The sequence below is a fragment of the Mizuhopecten yessoensis genome, unplaced genomic scaffold, assembly GCF_002113885.1.
Source record: "Mizuhopecten yessoensis strain PY_sf001 unplaced genomic scaffold, ASM211388v2 scaffold1407, whole genome shotgun sequence".
In the NCBI taxonomy this organism is placed as follows: Eukaryota; Metazoa; Mollusca; class Bivalvia; order Pectinida; family Pectinidae; genus Mizuhopecten; species Mizuhopecten yessoensis.
The window spans coordinates 146345-169275 of record NW_018404031.1 but is presented as its reverse complement, the minus strand read 5'-3'; the positions used below and the strand labels follow the sequence as shown (position 1 = coordinate 169275).

Here is a 22931-nt window from a genome sequence, read left to right as displayed (position 1 = left end):
ACGACGGACGACGACGGACAAAAGGCGATCGCAATAGGTCACTTGAGACTTTGTCTCAGGTGACCTAAAAAAGCCAAGCAGAAGTCCATGTCTTCTTTCAGATGGTTGCATCATTGGCAAAAATATTTCATTGATGCAAATTAGTCATGCATAGCAACAAAATTTATACTGAACATCAAACAGAAGCATCTTGTGTAGAAATGAATTTCATTTTTGTGATTTTTTTTATTTATAAAATCCTAAAAACACCACTTACTGACGAAAAACAAATACATGACTCTCAAGCATACATTACCTATTGAGATACTAAATTGCATTTTATGTTCACTTTTTACAAATCAACATCCTATGTTTGAGTGGATGTTACAGCCGGTGACAATGACACACAGTGCCTTACAGGATAACACTGGAAACATTTTCAAAGTTTTCAATTCTTATTTCAATTATCAACCAATTTCAACATAGTAACCCACCCCCATACAAAACATATGCATCGTATATCATTTCTTATCTCTCAAAATCAACCTTTGAAGACTTGAATTTTAAATGCAAAAGTCAATATAACAGGTCATTCTGATCTTACCAAAGGCCAACAGGACAGGACGTTCTGATACCGAAAGGTGGTCAACATGACAGGTCGTATACAGGAGTCAACAAGGTAGGTAACTAATTCTTACTAACTTATCAATGTTTTTATCAGGAAAGGTCCTAACAAAATTAAAGGTATTACGGAATAGTTATTCTGACTTAGTACAGTATACCTAAGGCCAACAGAACAGGTTGTACCTACTTAGTTTACCAATTCACCAGGATAGGTCATACCTACTTAGTATACCAATTCACCAGAACAGGTTGTACCTACTTAGTATACCAATTCAACAGAACAGGTTTTACCTACTTAGTTTACCAATTCACCAGGATAGGTCATACCTACTTAGTATACCAATTCAATAGGATAGGTTGAATACCAGGTGTACTAATTAATGGTTAACAGGAAGGTTGTTAGACTTACATACCAAGGTCAAGAGGACAGTTGATTCTTACCTAGTACATGCATATGAAAGATCTATAGGTCAAAACAAAGGTAAACAGGATAGGTTATTCTAGCTAAATATAGCAAATGTAATTACTACAGATTATACCAAAATTTTACTGCAGAGCAATCAGATTTGTATACCAAGGAAATCAACAATAAAGTGTGGTCTGATTCTAGTTACGATAGTGGCAAGGTTAGGAATAAACTCGAGGAATTAATACAAAATCCTAAAATAATAATTGTAATGATACATCAGTAATTTGACTGTATATGTGGAAGGTTTACTGAAGAGGTAAAGCTGGAAACATACCAACATCGATTTTGAGAAATAGAAAACAAAACAAAACACACATAGCTACAGTACTCTATGTAAATGTTCAGGAAGTACACAGAAATATGTTCCATCCCATTTTCCTGCCACATGTTTTGACAAAACCACAAAAATACACAAGGATGAATCAGATGAAAACAATATATAAAATTTAGACCACTACAAAATAATGATTTTATAGAAAATTCATTGTTGGTGTTAAAATACAATTACATTATACCATTACAACCAATCAGACTTAGGAACCTCATAAGAACTTTAAACTCTTAAACAATTCAAACTGATTTCTCCTGACTTCTGGTAAATATTATTGCTTAAAAATCCATGAAACATTGTTAATATGACTTTAGAAATAGACACTTTCCAAATTAATATACTGTATACCGGGAATTTTTTCGCCGCAGTATAAATATGAGGGCGAATTTATTATGGCAGCGAAATTACACAGCATGAAATATATAGTAGTTACATGTGAAGGGCGATATTAACTCTGGGCGAACTTGGACTTGATCAGAAATGGGCAAAAGTTTCCCGGTAAACAGTATTTACTGTATAATTACTGTCAATTCTGGAAATTAATTTGCAAACTTTTGATTTCGCCATTTGTCTCTTAAGCATTTACAGATCTTATACATATGGATGTTTATACATCACAGGGCGAATTCGTTAGTACTGTATAGGAGAAAGTTGAAATGATGGAATCAAATCATCAGTCATATCCTTTATACATAGCAAGGTGTCTAGTTAGGCCAAACAAAATATATGTATGTTTCATGTTCCCCAGACTAACCTCAGTTTTTACCTCTGACCCTAACAATTTTATCTCACTCGAACACACTGCATCCAGTGTTGGGATAACAAAATAAACAAATTTGCAAACAAATTAATTGAAAAAAAACCCTCTCTACTTCATAGGAAGGTATCAAAACCAAATTCAGATCACATGTTATTATTTAAAAGACCTAAAAATATGTTTGATGAATTTTGTAATTTCTTAAATTACACCCCTAATGAAAGTAAATCCTGACAGACCTACCCTATTGTTTTTAGTCATGTACCCTATTGTTTTTAGTCATGTAACCTGAAACATACATAGTTTTGTTTGGCCTTCATGCAAATATGACTTTTCCTATTATTCCAAAGACATCAAAGACTAAGGCATTTTTTCATCTTATGAATTTGTGGCAACCGAGTCTATGATAGGTATCAAAGGGTAGATCTACAACAGCTATACATCCTTATTTTGAACCACGTTTTGCAACGTCTTTCCAACTCATAGAATCAATACTCTTTTTTATGAACAATTTTTGTATGCAATTACTTTGTGAGTTTATCAATATGTTTGAAAGTGGAAATATTTGCAAGTGCAGTATAAACTACATGTAGCTGTATCCATTTACTGAAAAGGTCTTATCTATTCCATATTTGATGGTATGCTAAAAAGCAGAAAAATTGGAGCACATTTTCAGCACTAATGATACCAGTATAGGTTATGTGTATACCTTCTATTGTGTGTGGTATAAAATGTTTTCATACTTAACAGAAAGTTTGAATAATTTTGTTAACCACACAAATATATCCAATACACATATGACCTTTTCAACCATTGCTGACTTCCTTTGTATCCACTTTTGATTTTTCGTAGCACACACTATCAAACTTTCATCGATCCATCTTACATGCACCCATGATTTCCCTTTGTATCCATAAATTACCTCCTTTTGTATCCGAGTAATAATTTTAACTATGAGTAACTTCCCTTTGTATCATGAACTACTACCATTTGTATACATTGAATATCATTTTTCAACCACAAGTATCCTTCCCTACATAAATGTGACTTCAGTAACTGGTGAATTACCTGTAATCACAGGTGAAGTTTTATTCTAGCCACAAGTTACCTCCCTTGATATTCACAAATGACCTCATTATGCAGCCACAGGCAACCTTTCTAGTACTTTGTAGGATTAGTTTACATGTCAATCCAGATTTCCAATATAACATCAACCTGGTTTGTGATACCACTGACTTGAGAGACCACCTTGGCTTGAAGGGCAGTCTCTGAAGACAGGTATAGCATGAAGCAGGGCTATATATATATATCCTGCCTTTTATACAGAGGCAAATTTAGACTCTCAAGCAAGCTGGCAAAATCAACCATGGCTGTTACCTCACAGGTCACTACAGCATGACTTTCTCACAGTGTACAACATGGCGTTTCATTCTCTCTATCATAAGTCATGTTTCCCCGTGTGTGGTGCTATAATGTACAATATTGTCACATGACTGTCACATTGTACAACATGGTGATGTTGTGAGTCACTGCCATTAATGTTTGATAAATATGTCCTATCGTCCAATGGTACGTCACTTCTCGGTGAGTGACAGCTTGAGAATCATTTCCAGCTCCTCCTCTTCCTGCCGCCGACGGATATCGTCCTCCTGCTGCTGTCGCTGCGAGAGCTGGAGAGCCACACGCATCTGTGTTTCATGGTCATTGAGAATTTGTGGTGTCGGTTGTGTCTCAATGGGAGGGTCTCCATCCTCTGGGGATGGACCACCAGACAAGGCTATACTCTCTGCGATGGCTCTGGATTAAGTTAAGTGCAGATATTATGTCATAATTTCATGCCATTAAAAACAAATTGTTTCAAGTATCATGAATTATCATAATTAACCATTGATTCCTGGTATAATAAAACTATGCAATATATTATTAATAGATCGATAAAAACAAAACCTGAGAACTAGCTGATCAGAAATAGTTATATCTTGTGTTATATACTACAGGTAGTTGTGCACCAATATATTAAGATTTAATCTTAAATCAATTCCTGGAGTAGCTCCTCCTCATACCAGTACTCTATAGAGAATAGGGTAGATGGGAGAGGGCTGTTGACCTAACTTACAGAAAAGAACAGAAATAGGGTAGGGTTGGTAGATAAAGGATAGTATTGAAGATCTTTATTTTAGTAACAGAATTATTTCAATACCTACATTTTCTAGTTCGGTTACACGCCTAGCCTGTCCCAGTGCCCAATGGTTGTGGTAGTAGCATCGTTAATGGTTTTGTGTCATCAACACCCTAACCTCTTAGCTCTAGTCACCTTCCTCAGAACCAATACCACTATCCTAACATTCACTAACCCAACTATTATTCTGACCACACCTAAACTTACGAAAGGAAGTCCACACCTAAACTTACGAAAGGAAGTGTTCCAAATGTCATCCTGTCCACACCCATACTCACCATACTCACTAATATGGAAGATTCCAAATTGTCACCCTGACCACACCCATACTCACTAATATGGAAGATTCGAAATGTCACCCTAACCACACCCATACTCACTAATATGGAAGATTCCAAATTGTCACCCTAACCACACCCATACTCACTAATGGAAGATTCCAAACTGTCACCCTGTCCACACCCATACTCACTAATGGAAGATTCCAAACTGTCACCCTGACCTCACTCATATTCACTAATGGAATATTCCAAACTGTCACCCTGACCACACCCATACTCACTCATGGAAGATTATAATTTCTCTGTTTAATATATCATTAGGGCATTGCTTGCCTATTACTAATTAATTCTGATTGACTTTTTAATAAGAGCATTGTATAGCTCAAAATATCAATTAAATATTTATATATAATTGAAACATACATTTGTACATGGATTTATCTCCCCTATACCATCTGCTATATAGACTGGGGATTTATGCTACTTATAATATATAATTTGCATCAATATTTTCTTACTAACCATTTCATCTTTGTTTTGTCACGTCAACTTAAGGAGATAACCTATATAGGCCTAGCCTGCTGTTCAATCCTATTGTTTACTCAATAATAAAATTTTATGAAATGAAATGAAATTCCAAACTGTCACCCTGACCACAACCATACTTACTAATGGAGGTGTATCAACTAACACCCAGAGTACACTCACACTCACTAATGGCAGAGTCCCAACTATCACCCTGACCGAACCCACACTCACTGATGGCAGTCCCAACTATCACCCTGACCAAACTCACACTCACTAATGGCAGTCCCAACTATCACCCTGACCGAACCCACACTCACTGATGGCTGTCCCAACTATCACCCTGACCAAACTCACATTAACTGATGGCAGAGTCCCAACTATCAGCCTGACCGAACCCACACTCACTTACGGCAGAGTCCCAACTATCACCCTGACCGAACCCACCCTCACTTATGGCAGAGTCCCAACTATCAGCCTGACACAACACACACTCACTAATGGCAGAGTCCCAACTATCAGCCTGACCGAACCCACACTCACTTACGGCAGAGTCCCAACTATCACCCTGACCGAACCCACACTCCCTGATGGCAGTCCCAACTATCACCCTGAACGAACCCACACTCACTTATGGCAGAGTCCCAACTATCCCCCTGACCAAACTCACACTAACTAATGGCAGAGTCCTAACTATCACCCTGACCAAACTCACACTCACTAATGGCAGCCCCAACTATCACCCTGACCGAACCCATACTCACTAATGGCAGTCCCCACTATCACCCTGACCGAACCCACACTCTCTTATGGCAGAGTCCTAACTATCACCCTGACCAAACTCACACGAACTAATGGCAGAGTCCCAACTATCGCCCTGACCGAACCCACACTCACTGATGGCTGTCCCAACTATCACCCTGACCAAACTCACACCCACTAATGGCAGTCCCAACTATCACCCTGACCAAAACTCACACTAACTAATGGCAGAGTCCTAGTCCCAACTATCACCCTGACCAAAACTCACACTAACTAATGGCAGAGCCCCAACTATCACCCTGACCGAACCCACACTCACTAATGGCAGAGTCCCAACTATCACCCTGACCAAACCCACTCTCAATTGTGGCAGTCCCAACTATCACCCTGACCACACTCACACTCACTAATGGCAGACCCAACTATCACCCTGACCGAACCCCCACTAACTAATGGCAGAGTCCCAACGCTCTCCCTGACCAAACTCACATTAACTAATGGCAGAGTCCCAACTATCAGCCTGACACAACCCACACTCTCTTATGGAAGTGTTCCAACTATCACCCTGGTCACATCCACCCTCACCTATTCTTTTAAATGGAAGAGTCCCAACTGTCACCCTGACCGAAGCCACACTCACTAATGGCAGAGTCCCAATTATCACTGAGACTACATACATACTCACTAATGGAACAGTTCCAACTATCAGTATCACCCTAAATACAACCAAACTCACTAATGGGAGAGTCACAACAACTATAACCCTGAATACAACTATATTCACCAACAGAAAATTCCAAATTATCACTACAACTATATTCACTAACAGAAAAGTCCAAATTATCACTACTAACAGAAAAGTCCAAATTATCACTACTAACGGAAAAGTCCAGATTATCACTACTAACGGAAAAGTCCAAATTATCACTACAACTATATTCACTAACGAAAAGTCCAAATTATCACTACAAGTTTATTCACTGATGAAAAAGTCCAAATTATCAACCTGAATACAACTATATTCACTAATGGAACAATCCTGACTATCACCCTGAATACAACTATATTCACTAACGAAAAGTCCAAATTATCACTACAAGTTTAATCACTGATGAAAAAGTCCAAATTATCACTACTAACAGAAAAGTCCAAATTATCACTACAAGTTTATTCACTGCTGAAAAAGTCCAAATTATCACTACTAACAGAAAAGTCCAAATTATCACTACAAGTTTAATCACTGATGAAAAAGTCCAAATTATCACTACAAGTTTAATCACTGATGAAAAAGTCCAAAATATCACCCTGAATACAACTACACTCACAAATGGAAGAGTCCCAACTATCACCCTGAATACAACTATATTCACTAATAAAAGAGTCCAGACTATCACCCTGAATCAACTATACTCACTTCTGGAGGAGCTGGTCTGCCTCTTCAGGTCCCACAGTGCCTGGAGGTGGTGGGCGTATGTTATTCAGAGCCTCCCAGAAGGTTAATTGCTACAAACAAAATTAACATAACAATTACATGAGAAAGAAATGCTTCATAAATAAAAGGCCCCGGTCAGGTTTAGCCTGCCTGTGATGGTAATAAGACTCTTTCATACCCAGGGATGTATACAAAGGTGATAGGAAATTTACATCCAAGGCTTTTCAAACTGAGTAAAATCCCAAAGCTTGCCGAGAGTTTAGCATCAATTTGAAAATCCCAACGTTAGAATTTCCCTATCCTACATCCCTTGGCATGAACAATTATGTCTCTCATTCCAATCACCAGAATAAGGTAAGAAGCCACAAAACACCACACAGGCATCAGAATGTTTTCAATTTCATTTTGTTAAGACGTTGTTGAATGGGGTGTCAGTTAGAAATTTCTTATACCGCTTCGATGCCCTGGACAGTTCTGTCATATATCACAGAAGTGAGAAAAAAATCATTTCTAAATGCATCTAGACAGGTTACAGGTTTCGGGAGATGAATAGACATACACAGATAAGCAATTTTTGTTTTTTAATCCTTCATTGTTAAAAAAACCCATCAAAAGACGCCCTCTTAAGTCTATACAATTTGATAACTTCAAAAATTCACTTTTTTCTAGGTTGATAAAATTTCAGTGGCAGATACTGTAGTTCTTTGGCCTGATGCATATTATTGATGATGTTACTTGCCTCAAATATTATTAATTGAAATAAAATGTTTATCATAGAAAGTGTACAAAAAAATAAAAGTTCTGCTTTCAGAAATTTAGGATAGAAGCTGTCACATCTGTTCTAACTTCCTAACAAGCCAAAGAAAGTTTCTCCTTAACCTCCAGATTATCTTTGTCACTACCAGTAGATTAATAAGGTCCCACTAAATAATGTAAACAGACTTTGTTTAGTGCTCTCATAATTCTGTATATTGGCAACAATTTTCAATTTGTATGAGCCAGTGTTTGGTGCTATAGATTTCTATAGGTTGGCATGTAGCGATATGGTGATCTTATAGTAAGTTGTCATCCTATTTCTGTGCTTCAGAATTTCCACGAAAAGTGCTGAAATAATATTACCGACAAAAAATGAATGTTTACAGCATTGTTTAATCTAAACCACCCCTATCAGAGAATCCCCTTTCTTATGAGTTCACCATTTTTTCATCCCATTTACATTCACATTTACAATTTATTAAAACCTATTAAGAGAACATCAATGTTAAAAGGCTACTTTTGAGCCATCCCTCGGGTCTTTTAACCCTAGTGGTGCTGAATTGGATTCCCATATCTTCCATTGAATGCCAAAAGGCGGGTATAGCACTCGACTGGTGAAACGCCAAAAGGCGGGTAAAGCACTCGACCGGTGGAACGCCAAAAGGTGGGTATAGCACTCGACCGGTGGAACGCCAAAAGGCGGGTATAGCACTCGACCGATGGAGCGCCAAAAGGTCGGTATAGCACTCGACCAGAAATCCAGACTTTGATGTAAGTCTGACACATCAAGAAATTTGATGAAAATCGGATTTATGGAAGTTTGACTGTAATTAGGTATATATGTACTTTTTAAAAAAAACTTTTTTAATTATTGGCAGTAAATATTTAAAGGGATGTGAAGATATTGACTGGATTAATTGGAGAATTGTCAATGTCTTAACTAAACTCTGAATCAGCGCTCAGACTGGAGAACCTGGTTCATGTTTTACTGGAGAACCTGGTTCATGTTTTACTGGAGAACCTGGTTCATGTTTTTAAGTTAAATGTTGAGTTCATTCCATGAAAACACCCAAAACACTGGCAGATGACTTTGTATTAACATATGATATATATTTAAATCTCTTACAGAAAACATAAGAAAGATAATTAAAAAAAAATGATCTCAATAAAAAAAAATCATACCATAAAAGTGTTAATATTTTAACTTTGAAATTTAACAATCTGTGATTTGCATTTTGACTGTGTACACCTGGTATTTAGCAGTTCTTTTGAATTTTATATGTAAAATGACATTCTGTAAAATTAAACTGACACAGAGCTGTATTCAAATTCCATGTTTAACATTATTTTAAAATTTCAGAATTGATAAATCTATATACAAGTGTACATATATTAAACATAATTTACAGGGAAGATTAAGAAAATATATTGTAGAGAAAATCAGCCATTCTTCAGTATAAAGGCAGACAGGAGCAAATGAAAACAAAACCACAAGAGGTTTATGGGGTCTGTATCACTCACTCATCAATTTACATCAATTGCTGAATTATATGAAAACTAAAGAAAACTTGAAACATGTATCTCAGTAATATTCATTTCAGTCTATAATATCATTTTTGGTCTTTCATAATTGTGCATGTCCTTGATTTATTTTTCTAAAACATGTCAGAAAATGAATATCAAAGCCCTTGACTTTATGGCTCTGAGGAAGAAGTTTTTGAAATCTAAAATACTAATCAACATACATTGTATGTAACAAACTTGAATCACGAATGCAGGATTGACTCTCTGATGGACTATGTGGTAGTTACTACCCGTCCTTAGAAAAGTTCAAAACTTATTTTGTCTCTTTTATGGTTACCATTACCATATTACAAAGTACGATACAAATGTAAATTTAAAAACACTGACATTCATACTTCTGACAAATCTCCCTTCCTGATCACCCAGCACTTACAAATGATATTAAAGCTCTGAAGGAATAAAAGATGATAAGAAAAAAAGGCCTCTATTGTGACCCATGAGTGTGGCCTCTGCTAGTCCCTGCAGGTGGGGGATCGGGAAAAGAATACACCTGTTGTTACCCACGCATCATGTATTGTAGGAGGCGACTAATGCGGGCCCCCCCCCTGCAGAATTGGGGATTTGCTTTGGTGTCCTCTATTTGGGGACACAAAAACGACCAAAATAAATCTGCTGCACTCATCGCAATATTTCGGATCTGTATCTTTCTTTCTACTTCTAACTACCTTTTATTTCCTAGGGCCTTGCTTGGCAACACCTCACTTTTTGCCTCAATGTTGAGTGTTCTCCCAGGTGAGGAAGGCAATGGGTTCTGTCCCCAGGCCGAGACATAACCAAGTTCTTAAAAATGGTAGTTGTTATTCCCTGCTTAACGTTCAGCATTTAGGGGAATGGCAACAACTGTTTCACCCTTTGTCAGTAAAATGTGACTGGGCAGAATGCTGTGCTGGGTGCCTTCAGCATAGTATTTCAGTGAGATAGCACTATAAGGTCAGCATCAGATCTGCGCTATCACAAGGAGGCAAGCACACCAACATACCCTGTCTCCTCCATACACACACGCAAACACTCATACACTACACACATGAAGGCACGTCCTTAAATGGAGATCCTAAATGAACAGATGCTAGATAGCATCAATATTGACATTTCCGAAAATTATTCTTTTTCAACTTCAATTTCACATGTATACTTTAAGCTTTGTTTCAAAAGTTTTTAGAAGGATGAAAAAATGAAATATTTCGATGACAAACATCATGCGATGGCATATTAAGCATGTTTGGACAAGTTGGAAGTGAGCACAAATAGAAAGGACGAAATTCATGATCCAATCACGAAAATTGTACATGCAGAAACTCAGGCAATCACATATACATTGCAGGAATGCTTATATTTGTGAGCGAAATTATACACAGTGCACAAGCTATTTACTCTCAGAAACTCGCCTTTTTTCTGATGTGTATATATATAATGAAAGACATTGAACTAACAAATAACACACAAATCATTAACAATATTGATATATTACCGGTTTTGACACCTACAAGACAAATAAACCTTAATGTATGATTCTGACTGTGACACATTGAAAACTCAGCATGCAGTACATGTATTTAGATACGTAGGTAAAACCTTCCTTGAAAAGATACTAAAATGTGTGCCTAATGAAAGGTCCGGGACTTTAGGCAAAATTGCTAACATTCCTCCGTAATGGTATTAGATATGACAGACACCGGGTTAGTTGTTTTGACAGTATGCATATTGCTACGACAGTCAGGAATAATCCTGTTGTGTTTAAATGTAAACATATACAGTAAACAATTAACAAATATATCTGATATTATAAGAGATACCATTTTATCACAAAATCGGCTTGTTATCAAGTGAATTCGCCCATGTAATAATTTAACATATGTCACTAGTGTAATGTACCCTGGAGCGTTTTTCATTGGCTGTGCCAGTCAGAAATCGTTTGTGAGGTCATAATATGGACAATGACGTGACGGCATAAATTGTGAATGGCGCAACAAAATGACTGTCTCCGTTTGATTAAGCCCTCTACATTTTTGCTTTAAAACCTGTCAAAATGTAAGTTTTCTGAGTTATATGATAAAAAACATCTTAAATTTGTTTTCATTTCATATGAGCTTTTATGAAACTCGTCTCGAAGTTTTAAATTTTGCTCGCCAAGGCTTGCAAAAATAAAAACTCCTAAGACTCATTTCATAAAATCTCATATGAAATGAATATTCATTTAAGATCCTATATATTTATGTACAGGTTTGTATTGGCAAAGGAATATTTTAAAGTTTTTTATTGGCATGATTTACTGGTAAAGGAATTTTGCTCATTGTGAAGTAAACTATAACACTCATTGTAAACTATAACACTCATTGTAAACTATAACACTCATTGTAAATATGAGTGTAAACTATAACACTCATTATAAACTGGCTGGCCAAATTCTGAATTTTCATTATGGCATTTACTTGAACCTTGATTAAGCAGTCACCTGTCTCAAGCAGCCAACATCATGATCTCCTGTATTTGACTACTTATAGCACAGGTCTGACTTTATGTTATCAACATAAATGAAATCCTAGGCAATTTAAATATCTACTGTGCAAATTGTACATGTTTTCAGCTGATGGTAATTAGAATAGTTTTAACACAGGATCAAAATTTGAAAGTTAAAATCAAGTTAAAATCAGGTTATATTATTTTTTAATTTATTTATTCCTAAAATCAGTTTATTCTTCAATGTATTTCATTCTGGATAAGTTCTATTGTTTACACATGAGAGTAAGTAAGGATGGAGAGTCCTTGTCGCAAGCCTAGCATACCAGTAATCATATCTCAGGACTTAGGTCAGCATATACATATATAAACTAATCTATTTATTTTACAACAAGTAATTTCAACTTATATAAATCACTCTTGTTGGCCCGGATGTTATTATGTGGGGAATCTTAATGTGGGAGGAAACAGGAGTGCCTGGAGAAAACCCATGTGATTGGGCAGGTGACCCCAAACCTTTTCACGCCTGATCGGGGAATCGAATCCTGGTCGCCTTGGAGAAAGGCAAGTGCGCTATCAACGCCATGGCATCAAATCATACAATTCTAGCAGAAATCATCTCTTTGTGCCCAAGTCTGGCATAATGATATAATATCTCCCACTTCTAGCTTAATGCTATCATAGCATACAAGTCTGTTGTAATGGTATCTTGGTACCACACTATCATAATTACATCTTAGCACCCGTGTCAAATTACCTGATGTATTTGCACACTATTGAATACGGTCTTATTCAGAATTTCTTTTTTAACAAATAAAAGAAACTTAAAATGAAATTCTTAAATTAGGGCATCAAAACACAAAAAAATAATATTCAATAAATGTATGTAGTGTTTGCACAATAAACTTTCAGCAAACAAACCTTACATCAATATATCAGTGATAATATAAATAAGCTCAATGGCATTTTCTTTCTTAGAACAAAATGAGCATAAAGTTAAATATCACACCAGAGTCAAAGTGCAAAGTACCAAAATAAGACTAATGCTAAAATAAGACCACTCAAACATAAGCTTAATATAGATCACTTCTGAAAAACATGGATAAATAGGACTAATGGTGGAGTGCTAAAATGGGATAACTAGATAAAGACATTACAACAAAATAGGAGTGCAGCTTAAAGTAACACCTTGACAAATTCACCCCTGAAGACACATTTGAACTCTTCCAATTCAAAGGTTGGGATAGATCATTATTGCATTTCAGGGGTGAATGAGTTAAATAAGATTACAGATATAAGAACACTAGGCTCAATCATTACTATCACTTAAAGACAATAGTGACTTAAGGTTACCATTCATATGTACAGCTGAAATAAGATTTGTATGAACTATTTATGCATTAACTCATTCACCCCTGAAGACACATTTGAACTCTTCCAATTCAAAGGTTGGTATAGTTCATGATGGAATTTCAGGGGTGAATGAATTAAAGCATAATACACTTCTATTACTCGAGTCCTGTTACACAACATAACAACTATCCTAATGACACATGACAAGGATCTAATGACACATGACAAGGATCTAATGACACATGACAAGGATCTAATGACACATGACAAGGATCTAATGACACATGACAAGGATCTAATGACACATGACAAGGATCTAATGACACATGACAAGGATCTAATGACACATGACAAGGATCTAATGACACATGACAAGGATCTAATGACACATGACAAGGATCTAATGACACATGACAAGGATCTAATGACACATGACAAGGATCTAATGACACATGAGAGGGAAGCAGTGTAAATTTACTTAAATGAAACGAATGGTCCAGTGAAGGTATCATAAACAGGGGGAAGGGAGAAATAAAACAATAGAAAATCAGGGTAGGGGAAACATCATATCTATAAACAGAGGTCAGGGTAGGGGGAATTTTCATTTATACCGGGGTAGGTGATCAATCGACAAAATAGGCACATTCATTTCCATGATTTTACAAGAATTAATCCGACTACTCAGTAGAGATGTAGAACAGGAATAATCCAGACAAATGTTCTTCATTCAACATCAGGGATAATCCTTGGCCTTGACCGTACATAAGTCAATCACAAGTAAAAATGTTACAGAATTTTTATCAGCCTTTGCCAAATTCTTTCATGAATAAACCTGCTTCATATATATTAAGACACAGTATTTAAATGGTTTTATTCTTATTTTTGTTTTGGCATATATTTTGCTAATTTTGGGAAAATATTATGGAACAGACCATAGTTATGGCAAATGACCTTGGTGTTATGGTTGGAGGATAGCAAGACACATTTTCCATTTAACTTTTATTGGCTGATATAATACCCTTCCTACACCCTACTACACCAGACAAAGAGCAACATTAATACACTACAGATCTAGTCTAGCTTCTTGTGATGAAAATTAAGTACCAGCTATATCTAAGTGCATAGCTACAAATAAATTAACAAAAAAATAATTAAAAAAAACGATTCTTTTTAGTATCAATCATGCAGAGGTAGTTTTGTAATAATGCACAATACTTTTAAACATGAAATGAAATGATATTTGTGTATTGAGTTTTAGAGTCGGGGACTTATTTACCAATCTACACTAGCTAATTACCTGGTCATTTTCTGTATTTCCTGTTTGAATCAAACTCTGTTGTATGGCAAACTGCAGGAGTTCATCATCTTCATCCTGTAGCCGGCCGTGGTGACCTCCGCCATCTCCTAAACAACACAGTAATAATGGGGTAAACCATCGGTTCATTTGATGAATGCACATTAACATTTTTTCCTTTACGACTTCAATCCCACTTGTTTACTTTAAGCTTTGTTCCAAAAGTTTTTAAGACGGATGAAAAAATGAAATATTTCGATGACAAACATCATGCGATGGCATTATTAAGCATGTTTGGACAAGTTCGGTAAGCGAGCTCAAATAGAAAGGAAGAAAATCATGATCCAATCACAACAAGAGATCCCAGGGGGATCTTGGCGCCCACCATTGTACCATCTTCATTAGTTCTTTGTCAGTTCGATCTTTTCTCTTCTTTCCTCTAATCTGTTTGATCGAGTCATGTTAACAGTAAATGCACCTTGATGTAACTTTTGATCTAAAGTTAATGCTGATGTGTATGAAAGCCAACCTTCAAAATGAGTTTGTCATTTCACATATTTACTAGTACAGTACCTAATGTGAAATAAATAGAATCGATCATTGCAATATGAGAAAGATCGATCTGTTTAGTACTTCCTTTAGCCATTTTGTTTTTATGATCAGTCTCAAAATATAACATGCACAATGAGGGATCAAGGGGAACCTACATATCAAATTTGAGAAAGATCCCTCAAGTTATTCCTGAGAAATAGTACTAACAAACATTCAATGTCAAAAATCGAAGATAGCTGTCCGTAGGCCATTTTGTTTAACTCATCAGTTTCAAAAGTAAACATGAACAATAAAGGATAGTGGGGAACCTGCATTGGCCGGCCCAAACATTGTTTTTTGGGCGAGTGNAAAATTTGAGAAAGATCCCTCTGGTACTTTCCGAGAAATAGCGATAACAAACTTTCACTTTCAAAATCCAAGATGGCTGCCTGTCGGCCATGTTGTTTATCTGATCAGTCTCAAAAGTTGCACTGCACAGTTAGGGACCAAGGGGAACCTAAATATAAAATTTGAGAAAGATCCCTCTGGTACTTCCGGAGAAATAGCGATAACAAACTTTCACTATCAAAATCCAAGATGGCTGCCTGTCAGCCATGTTGTTTATCCGATCAGTCTCAAAAGTTGCCCTGCACAGCTAAGGACCAAGGGGAACCTACATATAAAATTTGAGAAAGATCCCTCAAGTATTTCCTGAGAAATAGCGATAACAAACTTTCACTTTCAAAATCCAAGATTGCTGCCTGTCGGCCATGTTGTTTATCCGAATATTCTCAAAAGTTGCCCTGCACAGCTTAGGACCAAGGGCAACCTACATATAAAAATTGAGAAAGATCCCTCTGGTACTTCTTGAGAAATACCGATAACAAGAATTGTTTAAGGACGGACGGACCACGGACCACGGACAACGGACCATGGACCACGGACGCAGGGTGATTTGAATAGCCAACCATCAGATGATGGTGGGCTAAAAATTGTACATGCAGAAACTCAGGCAATCACATTTATTGCAGGAATGCTTATATTTGTGAGCGAAATTATACACAGTGCACAAGCTATTTACACTCAGAAACTCGTCTTTTTTCTGATGTATATATATATATATATAATATAATGAAAGACATTGAACTAACAAATACCACACAAATCATTAACAATATTGATATATTACCGGCTTTGACACCTACAAGACAAATAAACCTTAATGTATGATTCTAACTGTACACTCTATTACACATTGAAAATTTAACATGCAGTACATGTATTTAGATAAAAAAAGATAAAAAGATAATAAAATGTGTGCCTAATGAAAGGTCCGGGACTTAAGGCAAAATTGCTATTAAACATTCCTCCGTAATGTTATTAGATATGACAGATACAGGGTTAGTTGTTTAACTAATATAATCTTCCCCTACCCTGAGAGTGTGACAGAGAAATCTCCAACCCAAGGGGTGATGTTTTCTGGTGGTCTAGACTACCAAAAAAATCACCCCGAGGGTACTGAATGCACATTAACATAAACTTTGAAAAAATAATTATAATTTATATAAATGAAATTTCAATTCTGCTAACCAGTAACCCAACATTACCATGACTAACAGTGATATCACCCTATCAGTGTGACATTATCCACTGTCACCTCCATTGCCATAGCTTCAAGGTGACATTATCTACTGTCACCTCCAAGATAATGTTATCAACTGTCACCTGTACTGCTATCCATTTTAGATAAATTTATCCACTGTCACTCAAACTGCAATTCCATCAGGCATTCCCTCAGGGTAATATTTTCCACTGTCATCCTGCAATAAATGAAATCTTGATATAGTCACAATTATCCTTACCTAGCCTGATGTAACCACTGGGAGGTTCAAAACATGATTCCTCCACGACACATTTACACTTGGTTTCATCCTCACTCCTGAGAGGCGTGACCCCATCTACAGGCTGATCCATTGCAGAGATGTTACCAAATGTAATTCTTGCATTGAGCACATGGAACAGGGGAATCTCTGTCAACAAAGTAAAAATGTTTTAATATCATTCAGTTTTGGATAAAATACCTTGTTGTTGAAATCAATCTTAACACAAGCGGTTTCCCTCACATGTTTAATACTTCAATTAATGACTTTTTTGTTTGTTTGTACATGTAATACATTCTGTACTTCAATATTTTTACACTAGGTGCTAGATTTTAAGATATCAAAACCTGAAAGAATGTTTTCATTGTCTTTTCAAAACCTCATTCAACATACCTAATTGCAATTTAACAAAAACATCTCAGTTTGAGCATAAAGAAGGTCTAATGGATATGTGACCAGGTATACTATGATAATCATACCATGACATGCCTCTATATTGCTCTGTTAAGACTTTGTACATTCCAGACTTCAGTAAGTATGACATGGAAACTTACCGATTTTGATAGGAAATCCTGCCGGTAACTGTAACGTTATAAAGTCTCTGAGTTTTCTAAAGTGTGCATTACTAGAGGACATAAGGTCTATGATGGGAACGACCTGCTCCTGGAGGGAGAGGGGGTAGTTCTCACACAGCCATAGTGTGGCTTTAAACTTCTGAGTCTTTGTCGTTTGATCAATTGGACGACCAATATCTCGGTCACTTAAGTCTATAAAGGAGTTAAAGTATTCCTCGGGTGTGATAGCACTGGGGTTAAACATCACGGACGACACATCCTGAAATAGACATTTCAAAATCAATGACCTGCAGATACAGTACATTTCACCTTTTTGTTACAGTGGCTAAAATAAAATGATTTTAAGCGAAAACCACACCAAAACAAGTTATAATAACAGAATTGAATTACATAGATTATATAGCAGGAAAAAACGGTGCATCAAGTAAACATGATAATAACCAAAAAGTGATATTAAGTGATGTGATATTAAGTGAAATGTACTGTATTGTTACACTGTATAAATACTTACTCAAATTAACATGATCTGGCTTACGAGGGAAGTTTGTTTCAATAAAATACATGTATAGTTTCATTTGGCCATGTGGACCAGGAGGGATGATAATAAATGAAGTTAAATAATGCTTACTCCATTTGAGGCTCCTTGTTTCTTGTTTTGCTCCTCAGCCACCCCAAGGAACGACTCGAGGGGCGTCTTATTGTTCTTCTTGGATTTCTGTTTGTCCTGTTCCGACAGGTGCTCAACACGCGTCTTCGTCACTAACTCCACGTTAGACGCTCCAAACACCTGGTCATAATATCAGCAGATAGTGGTGTCGATGAAACATATTGAGGACATTTCAATAACAGGCATTTTAACTGTTTCCTTCAGACAAATGTTCACTTGACTTCCATGCAAGTTATTCACATAGGAATCTCAGAGAATGTTTTTAATATAATTTTGAGTTCTTTTTCTTTGCATTCAAACATATTAAGGATAATGATCAAAAGGAGATCAATTACTGTATGCTGGGAAATGTTCGCCCAGTCAAATTTTCGACCTTCACTAGAATTCGTTTCCGCACAGAGTTAATTACGCCCTTGACATGTTATTACTAGGTTTTGTAAGATGTGTACTTGTTGGTGGTGTACACTGTGGTGATAAATTCGCCCTCATTGCGGACGGGGGAAAAGGTGAAAGTTAAACTGTAGCGAAAATTTCCCGACATACAGAAATTCATTGACAGATATGAGTACCAGCCTACCAGGAGCTAAATTTACTAAGGTACATTTTCATGTATTACAAAATTCTGAAATATGAGTATTTTTATTATTTTTGTTTATTTTTACACAAAGCTATGAAATGTTACCATAACCACTGCTGATTTCACTTTCACTCACCTTGGATTCGTAGCCATTGACAGTCTCACTTCTATCACTTCTCCAGCCCAGGATACCAGACTTGTTCCTGAAACAATCAATTCAAAACATCAAATGTCTTAAATCAAACCAGATTTTATAATACTGTACAAATGTACTTTGGGAAATCTAGAATCTCACATCCTTGGGTGATGTGACACATAAATCCCATCTAACTAGATTGATAATATGTGGGAATAGGTTTCTAAAATATTACACTTCAAAAATCTTTCAAAAATAAATCTAGATTTAACTTGAAGTGGGGCGCTTCATGGATACCCACTGATACCGCATATCTACATAGTTTGAAGCCCATTCATAAACAGTGACTAAGACCTGCTGGGGAAACCTGTATAACATTGTACTTTAGGACTTGTGGTCGAGGTCAAAGGTTGAATTGAGGCCACAATGACCTTGTTTTAGGATGCAACACACCACCTTCCCAATGATGTACCGGTATATCTATACACAATGTTTGGTGCCAATTCAAGAAACAGCAGCAGGGATATGTTCTGGAATCAGTAATTTCAGTACTGGAGGTCGAGGTCAAATTGACCTGGATTTAGGATGCAACACACCATTTTCCCATGATGTGCCTACTATATAGATTGTATCTAGACACAATGTTTGATGCCCATTCATGAAACAGCAGCTGAAAAATGCTCTGGAAACCATTATTTTAGTATTTTAGGTCAAGGTGAAATGTCAAAATGAGGTAACAGTGACCTGGTTTTAGGATGCGACAAACTGCCCTCCCATGATGTACCATTGTACAAACTTTGATGTCCATTCATGAAACAGTGGCTGAGATATGCTCCGGAAACCATTATTTTGGAACTTAAAGAAAGTTGTCAAAGCAAGGGTATAATAACAACATTCAGAGACTAGTTTCTGGGTGTCAATTTGTATGTATGTAGGCCATTTATATTTCAGGTTTTGTTTTTGCCATGTTTTTTATCTTGATGATCGTTTAGTTCAAACTAAGAAAAAGAACCATTTCCCTAGCTGATGAAGCTCATGTCCTACAACTGTTTAGATGTTACCTCTCAAAGGATATCTTTTCTGTGTCGACGAAGGTGGTGACCAGAGGGTTGGTGAGGCGGGCCGCTACTGAGTCATCGGAGGGATTCATCACTGATATATCAAAGTTCGGGGGAAGGATCTGCATCGTTTCAGAGAAAATTTCTCTTCTGTCATGGTCCACCTCCATCACGGTAGCACTGTTAGCTAAAAACAAAAAGACAAACAGCTTCACCACACAATTTCACAGGGCAAGAAAAACATCAGTCTAATGGCCTAAGGTCAGTTGATATGATCTGTGGGCAAGATCAGTGCAACATTCTCTTTTTGAATGTAAATATATTCACAGTATAATGAGAGACAAAACTGTTCCTTCTGTTGAAAGACCATAACATTAAGGCTTATTCCATGGACGGTTCCTACATTTTGGACCAGTATATTTCATTTCTGAGCAAGTGCTATTTAAATTTCATTTGCCTAAATGACTGATCTGTCTCTCTCCAAGATCATTTTGTCAAACTCAGCAAATGAAACGGGGACATTTGGGCAAGGGTAGTTAAGTTCTACCAAAGTTATACCTTATACACAAAAATTGTACATATTAAACATGTCGCAACGTTTCAAGACCGACTGGTCCCTTTTAATATTTACTTGCACAGCGGTGTGATCAAATTGTATATTTCCTTTGTCACTTGACCCTTGGCGTTACGCCTTTGTCACTTGACCCTTGGCGTTACACCTTTGTCACTTGACCCTTGGCGTTACACCTTTGTCACTTGACCCTTGGCGTTACACCTTTGTCACTTGACCCTTGGCGTTACGCCTTTGTCACTTGACCCTTGGCGTTTCGCCTTTGTCACTTGACACTTGGCGTTTCGCCTTTGTCACTTGACCCTTGGCGTTTCGCCTTTGTCACTTGACCCTTGGCATTACACCTTTGTCACTTGACCCTTAGCGTTACGCCTTTGTCACTTGACCCTTGGCGTTACGCCTTTGTCACTTGACCCTTGGCGTTTCGCCTTTGTCACTTGACCCTTGGCGTTTCGCCTTTGTCACTTGACACTTGGCGTTTCGCCTTTGTCACTTGACCCTTGGCGTTTCGCCTTTGTCACTTGACCCTTGGCATTACACCTTTGTCACTTGACCCTTAGCGTTACACCTTTGTCACTTGACCCTTGGCGTTACACCTTTGTCACTTGACCCTTGGCATTTCGCCTTTGTCACTTGACCCTTGGCGTTTCGCCTTTGTCACTTGACCCTTGGTGTTACACCTTTGTCACTTGACCCTTGGCACTACGCCTTTGTCACTTGACCCTTGGCATTACGCCTTTGACACTTGACCCTTGGCGTTTCGCCTTTGTCACTTGACCCTTGGCGTTTCGCCCATCAATAGAGAGTGTATACACACTGTACCGAATAGGTTACTGAAATGAAACAGGGATGACATTTGGACAAGGGTAGTTAAGTACATTACCTGTTCCTTTAAATATGTAACTTCTACTGCCTCTCTCCCAGGACATATTGTCAAACCCTAGCAGGGTTGTGTCTATCCTCACATTGGAACCTGAAATATTAACACATTTGTCAAGGAACTTATTAACTCATGCACCCCTGAAGACACATTTGAATCCTTCCAATTCAAAGGTTGGAATAGTTCATTATGAAATTTTAGGGGTGAATGAATTAAGGCTAAAGTATCGCCACTTCATTTTATTATTCTTTTCTACATGATGCATGCTATTTTTAATAACAGTTGATCTTTTTCTGAATTGTTTTGAAATGCCACACTTTGAGTATTATTTTATTTTTGCTTTCGTGTTAAAAAGTAGAATCCCTACAACTTTAGAATGAAGATAAAATAAATATGTAGCACCACAGCGAGTCTAATTTTATGGTTCACAGCAGTCATCTATTAGATATTACATCATTACACTCAAAACATGCTTGCTATTCTGTAGCTCTACATCTGAATCAACACTTGTATTTTTAACTCATGGACAATCCCATGGCAGATGCTTTCAATGTACATGTATTTATTTCATTTATCAAATATATTGAAAAAAAACTTTTCATCTCAAAGACTGATATAAATAAGGTACATGATAGGTCTAAAGTATGGTAGATGTCTGGCCGTAGAACTTACCACTTTTCCATACTCGGTAGGTGTCGCTCGGGCACATTCGGGACACCAAAGGCACTGAGAACAGACACCATAGTCACATTAAACCTAGCTCAAATCTAAAACTCCTAGTCTTTGAAATTCAAGGCTATCATATAAATTTCGAAAATTTAATTCATTTTTAAATGAAAACAAATCTATGAAAAAATACTACCAATTTTAAAGATAAACCTGTAACACTGATATAGATAACAGGATTTCAAGGGGTTTTCATCAACTAAGGAAAGTCAGTGATTCTCACTTAAAGACCTACTCCAACAGTGTTGGAGGTTTACACGGTGAGATACTTTTGACAAGTGCCGTATCGCAGCCGGCAAAACTATATCTGATAGAAAAAAAGGACGACCAGCGGCCCTTTTGTTAAAGGAGTATTAAAGACCATGCATTTTCCAGTTACAATCATAAACTTTACAATAATTAACTTATTCACAGGATATTTGGGGAGCCTATAGTGTGCTATACAAGTTTGTTGAAGGGGAATTCAGGATATAGGAGCTAAGGGTGGGTTTAATTTGCCTGCATCTAGTATTATTATAGTTACATCTATTTATTTATAAATAACTAT

At 36.9% G+C, this 22931-nt stretch overlaps 1 protein-coding gene across 4 annotated transcripts in view; it reads right to left on the bottom strand.

Moving 5' to 3' along the window:
* Window positions 1-2291: 2291 nt before the first annotated feature.
* LOC110461756 (ankyrin repeat domain-containing protein 13B-like) overlaps window positions 2292-22931 on the bottom strand; it is a 29291-nt gene continuing 8651 nt past the window's right edge. The window contains exons 5-16 of one of the 4 annotated variants that reach the window (XM_021515393.1): window positions 22331-22384; window positions 21662-21751; window positions 20211-20394; window positions 19150-19216; window positions 18398-18556; window positions 17749-18028; window positions 17177-17344; window positions 16504-16515; window positions 14787-14893; window positions 11148-11159; window positions 7322-7410; window positions 2292-3957 (exon numbers count right to left, since the gene is read on the bottom strand). In XM_021515393.1, coding sequence (XP_021371068.1) covers window positions 3735-3957; window positions 7322-7410; window positions 11148-11159; window positions 14787-14893; window positions 16504-16515; window positions 17177-17344; window positions 17749-18028; window positions 18398-18556; window positions 19150-19216; window positions 20211-20394; window positions 21662-21751; window positions 22331-22384 — 1445 coding nt within the window. In that variant the 3' untranslated portion in view covers window positions 2292-3734. The remainder of the gene's footprint in view (window positions 3958-7321; window positions 7411-11147; window positions 11160-14786; window positions 14894-16503; window positions 16516-17176; window positions 17345-17748; window positions 18029-18397; window positions 18557-19149; window positions 19217-20210; window positions 20395-21661; window positions 21752-22330; window positions 22385-22931) is intronic. The other 3 variants (XM_021515410.1, XM_021515401.1, XM_021515419.1) reach the window with 3 other exon arrangements.